Genomic DNA, 5,102 nt, shown 5'->3' with positions numbered 1-5,102 from the left:
GTTACAGAGACATTTCTTAGGCTTTGGGACTCCAGTGAACCACGGTGAGAGACATTATACACGAATGGAGAAAACTTGGAACAGTGGTGAACCTTCCCAAGAGTGACCAGCCTACCAAGATTACTCCAAGAGCACAATGATGACTCATCCAGGAGCTTATAAGAGAACCCAGAACATCATCTAAAGAGTTACAGGCAAATACTTTTCCATGACACTGTAGATAGATAGATGGATGGATGGATGGATGGATGAATGGATGGATGGATAGATCACTCTATTTCTTAAAGCTGGAAATTGAAGATAAAGTCAGTGGACAACATCAGGGATGGGCGTGGTCCCATTTACTGCTCCACAATTAGACTTCCCTGGAGCTCAGTTAGTGATCACTTTATTAAGTGTATAAACATTAGAAGGATGTTCCACATACCTATGAGTTCTCCCAGCATCCACACGCTCAAGATCTTACTCAGCACAACCTTCACACACGGACCTGAAACAAACAAACGTTCTTTATATAGTGTGTGAACCTCCTGTAGAAACACTACAGCTGTAAACATCTGGAATTTAAACACTGCGCTTTCCTTTCTCTGCTCTGTGACCATCATATAAATAAAGTTATGTTCATTTAGTTCATTCATTATCACGAGTTTTACAAATGACGGAACAGCGACATCTGCTGGACGCATGACGTCACCGCGGCGCCGTTTAACAGCTCGAGCAACTGCAGCTCGACTTTACAGAGTTTACAGTAAAACATTGTTGTTTTTATACAAGTTGTCTTAAACCTATTTACATACGGCATATCATTAATCTCTCACACTCAAACAGAGAGAGAGAGAGCTGTGTGTGTGTGTGTGTGTGTGTGTGGAGCTGGGAGGTTCTCACCGTGTGTCAGGTTCAGTCTGAGGATCAGATGCTCATAACACTTTTCCGGCATGATGTAAGTAGTTAGAAAATCCTTCAGAGGAGAAATCTGCTCTTCTGCCATGGCTACAGGTATGTACTTATGTGTGTGTGTGTGTGTGTGTGTGTGTTACGTGGAATGCTGAGATGTTGCGTAATGTTTAACTCCCCCCCCCCCCCGACCCCCCTTATAAAAGCACACAAAACTCCGTCTTCTTTCCTAAACAGAGAAAAAAACATAGTAGCGACATGAAAGGAATTTAGTTTGACCACGCCCCTTTGTACTTTACACCAATGACGATACGACAGGCGTGATGTAAGCCGTTACTCAAATTATTCATGTAATGACGGGCTTTGACCACTTGATGTCGACAAACAGCAAAACCACACACTCTCACACTCTCACTCATCTTCTATACAGCTTTATCCTGTATTCAGGGTCATGGGGGGACCTGGAGCCCATCCCAGGAGGCTTAGGGCACGAGGGAGGGTACATCCTGGACAGGGTTGCCAATCCATTGCAGGGCACACACACACACATTTATATTCACACACTACAAGCAATTTGGGAACGCCAATTAGCCTAATCTACATGTTTTTGGACTGTGGGAGGAAACCGGAGTACCCGGAGGAAACCCACCAAACACGGGCAACAAACATGATAATTTTCTCCTCTGTGGACTAGTCAAAGTCTGGACCTAAATTATGCTCAAAAACCCTCCAATGTGACTAAAGTAAAAAATGTTTTAAAAAATTAAATAAATTCCCCCACAGTAATGCTACCAGTTATCACAAACGCTTGATTGCAGTTTGCTGCCAATTGTGGCACAACCAATTATTAAGTTTAGGGGCAATACATTTTTTGTAATTTATTTAGAGCCAGGCAAAGTGCAAACCTGGTTAGCATTAACAGCTAAGGTAGTTGGGTTGCAATTAGGACATGAGAAGTGAACAATAAATAAATACCTGACAGGGGTTAATTTTTAAATATGAGATCAGTTTTAGGTGTTGTCTGTGGTCAAAGCCTGAATAGTCTGTGGAAGCTGAAGACGCTCTCTTCAGACTCCCTGTGTGTGGCCTTCAGGGAGTGGAAGTGCTTTCCTGATAACATCAAGAGCACAGTCCATTGTTGGGATGGCTGAGGTTCTTCACTTTCTTCCTGGTCTTGGACCAGACCTGCTTGCTGTAGAATGACCAGGCAAGAGATTTTAAAGTTCCATTTTAAGAATATTTGGTGTGGTATATTTCTGTAATGGACATAGTATGCTGAGATCCAGCCAAACAGCCATTTTGGCGGCCATGCTATCCCAAGAATTTTTTGCCAGTTAACACCCAGTCGTGTACTGTAGCTGAACTCTTATGAAAAAAAATTGCTGTGTGTAATGGGAAGTCATTACTATCAAGTAAGGACCTAAAAAATGCCTCATTGGTCAGCACTTCACCCTAATAACCCTAAAAGCTCTGCTCCAGTGGGTGGATGGTTAGGGCTAAAGATACCAACGCTAATATTGTCATGGTAGCTGTCAAAAACGAAAACACTTATCTGTTAGGATTTATTTTTACTTTTTTTTTATTGTAAAGTGCAGGTTATATTTGTTTATATTTTGTGTTAATTATTTTTATGTATTTATTTTTTTGGGCTGTTGAACAAATAATTTGAGTTTCCATTATGTTTTATGGGAAAATTCAATTTGGTTTATGAGTGTTTTGAAATACAAGCCAAGAAAATATAGTCTTAAATAAATTCAAAATACTAGCATACTAAATGACTCCTTTTCAAAATAAATATATGTCTAAAAAGAAATTAAGTTATTCTTGAAGTCCACCACATGATAGAAACAGATATTTTTCTCATTGAATCAAGTGGAGTCATGTGCAATGTTCAATTACATTTTACAAGTGTGTGTGTATTAATAAACACATTAACACACATTTCTATACAGTAGCAGAATGATTACAATAAAAAGGCAGGAATCAGAAACAGACAGTAAATCATGTTTTATTGCTTGAAGCAGTAGATTGGTTGACACGTTTAAACTCCCGCTGTAGGAAACAGAAGCTGAAACCCTGAACAGGAGGTCGAGTGTAATTTATTTGTATGCAGCCATAGTGATGATTTGAAAGGTCAAAGGTCAGACATCAGAGTCGGCCCCTCAGTTGCATTCACCTAAAAACCAAAACCACATTAAGGTCATCAGAAACTGGGCTCTGCCGAGTACGATAAAATATGTCGGATCATCCAGATCATGTCCTAAATGCAGGATTAGTGTGTCTCCTATTGAGTGCCCTACCCTGTGTTGTACCCTGGTAAGGGAGAAAGACGGTTTTGTCAGGGTCAAACTTCTCCTTGCGAACAACCTGAGTGAACTTCTTGTTAACATCCTTACTGACCACAGGAGTACGGGCTGTCACACACACATATTGCAAACTCTATTAAAAAACAGTAAGTTATCATATCTGTGCGTTTGTAGTGGCTGGATTAACATTGATGAAATTATAGCACTATTTAAAGTGTCAGTAAATATAATATGAATAACCAATAATATAAAGCAATTAAATCCATATAAAGAGCCGGCGACTGACTGTAGAGCACAAGGTTGTAGGTGACATTTTCCTTCGTAGTCCTTTTGTTCTGAATGATAACATACTCATCGTACTTCACATCCAAAAAAGTGACATCAGTCGAAGGATTGTAGTCTGAGAGAGAAAAACATTAGAGTAACACATTACTGCACTTTATAATGCCTTATGATTCTGTGTTTGATCGCAGTCACGTACACGTGTGTAAAGTCACGTCTGTGGTGTGTTTCAGACTCACACAAGCCGTTGAGAAGAAATGTTTCTGGGGTTTTGGTTTTTTTCAGAGTATGTATTACGATGAGACAGCCAAATTTTGAACTGCTGAGAGGACTAAACACACACACACACACACACACACACACACAAACATAAATACATATACATACATACAGAGTTATATTCATATTATTTTAAAGTGTTTTCACTGTGTAAAGGTTTTTCTTTCTGTTTCTTACAACTTCACTGAGCTTTTCATTTGCATTTCTGCATTGGCGATAGGCGTCACAATGAGCACAGAGCTCCACTTCATCCATGTGGGATCTTCTATCCACCCTGCACCAGAGACTGTACCTGACATGTACCACTTTCCTGCCAGCTGAGGGCAAAAAGAGAAAAAAATCAACCTTCATACTCCAGGACAACAGGTAAGCTTGAGGTTTAAAACAGACAGAGACAAAACCTGCAGACTGGGTGGAAATAGTTGACAAAGTGACTGTGGAACAGAATCTCTTAAATAGCATGTAGCTGATGATGGACGGGTGTGATAAATAACCCGGAGCCTGAGAGATCTTCTTTTCTTGCTATCCTTTATTAAACGAGTATTGTTATTATTGACTTGTTATTACCTTGTTCACATTGAAGTCAGGCAGATTGGGAGTTGCATTTGTTCCCAAAGTGAAGAGAAGAACTCCTAGAAGTCCAAGCATCCAGATTGCCATGGTGACACCAGAGTGAGTGTTGGAGAGTGTAATAGCGCATTGCTGAGCCGAACTTATATACAGCTCAACACCCCCCCCCCTTTATTTTTCCCCCATAAGAGTGTAGGTGAACTGGAAAATAGTGTGTGTGTGTGTGTGTGTGTGTGTGTGTGTGTGTGTGTGTGTGTGTGTAAAGAAATAAACAAAAGGTGTGGAATAGTGCAGATTTTTCACATTACTGTAAGTACAGAAGATTATAACTAAGAAGATTATAATTAATTATAACTATTTGTACTTTGTGTGAAGCCAGTGTGAAGACGGAGGAGATCAGGTCAGAAGATTGAAAGATAAAAGTGTGTTTAATCAGTAACACTTTTGTGACCAGTAACACTGAAGAACACACACACGCACACACACACACACACACACACACACACACACACACACAATTCTTTTTTATGTAATAAAATAGGTCACGATCAGAGAACAGACTTCACAGGGATGATCCTTTTTTTAAGGAGTTCTTGGAGATCAGAAACAATCTGAATCCACCAATAACCACGCACCAGCTTATCTGGTTTACACTCTTCACCTCACTGAGTGTGTAGCATTGTGTTCTCCACTAAATCAATTGTATTTAAAGAATTATTTACCAAAAAGATACAGTCACACAACCACACAGCAGGTGCCGTCGTTCAAATG

At 39.9% G+C, this 5,102-nt stretch overlaps 2 protein-coding genes across 3 annotated transcripts in view; both read right to left on the bottom strand.

Annotated features, from left to right (window-relative positions):
- The window catches only part of mpdu1a (mannose-P-dolichol utilization defect 1a), a 9,540-nt gene extending 8,479 nt beyond the window's left edge, over positions 1 to 1,061 (bottom strand). Inside the window, exons 1-2 of the mRNA XM_053484863.1 lie at positions 886 to 1,061; positions 428 to 490 (exon numbers count right to left, since the gene is read on the bottom strand). Of these exons, the coding sequence (XP_053340838.1) occupies positions 428 to 490; positions 886 to 988 (166 nt within the window). The 5' untranslated portion in view covers positions 989 to 1,061. The remainder of the gene's footprint in view (positions 1 to 427; positions 491 to 885) is intronic.
- A 1,865-nt stretch (positions 1,062 to 2,926) lies between these two features.
- LOC128511800 (lipocalin-like) lies at positions 2,927 to 4,422 on the bottom strand. 2 transcript variants are annotated; one of them, XM_053484786.1, is made up of 6 exons: positions 4,329 to 4,422; positions 3,939 to 4,078; positions 3,722 to 3,813; positions 3,487 to 3,600; positions 3,195 to 3,308; positions 2,927 to 3,070 (listed from the first exon to the last, which is right to left on the bottom strand). In XM_053484786.1, the coding sequence occupies exons 1-6, from the start codon at positions 4,419 to 4,421 to the stop codon at positions 3,057 to 3,059; spliced, it is 567 nt and encodes a 188-aa protein (XP_053340761.1). In that variant the 5' UTR covers position 4,422; the 3' UTR covers positions 2,927 to 3,056. The 2 variants fall into 2 exon arrangements, with proteins under 2 accessions (XP_053340761.1, XP_053340762.1); XM_053484787.1 differs by having other exon boundaries at positions 3,207 to 3,308.
- Positions 4,423 to 5,102: the final 680 nt, after the last annotated feature.

Source organism: Clarias gariepinus, chromosome 24 (assembly GCF_024256425.1).
Source record: "Clarias gariepinus isolate MV-2021 ecotype Netherlands chromosome 24, CGAR_prim_01v2, whole genome shotgun sequence".
Taxonomy (NCBI): domain Eukaryota; kingdom Metazoa; phylum Chordata; class Actinopteri; order Siluriformes; family Clariidae; genus Clarias; species Clarias gariepinus.
Note: the sequence above shows the minus strand (reverse complement) of the source record. Positions and strands in the feature narration are given on the sequence as shown.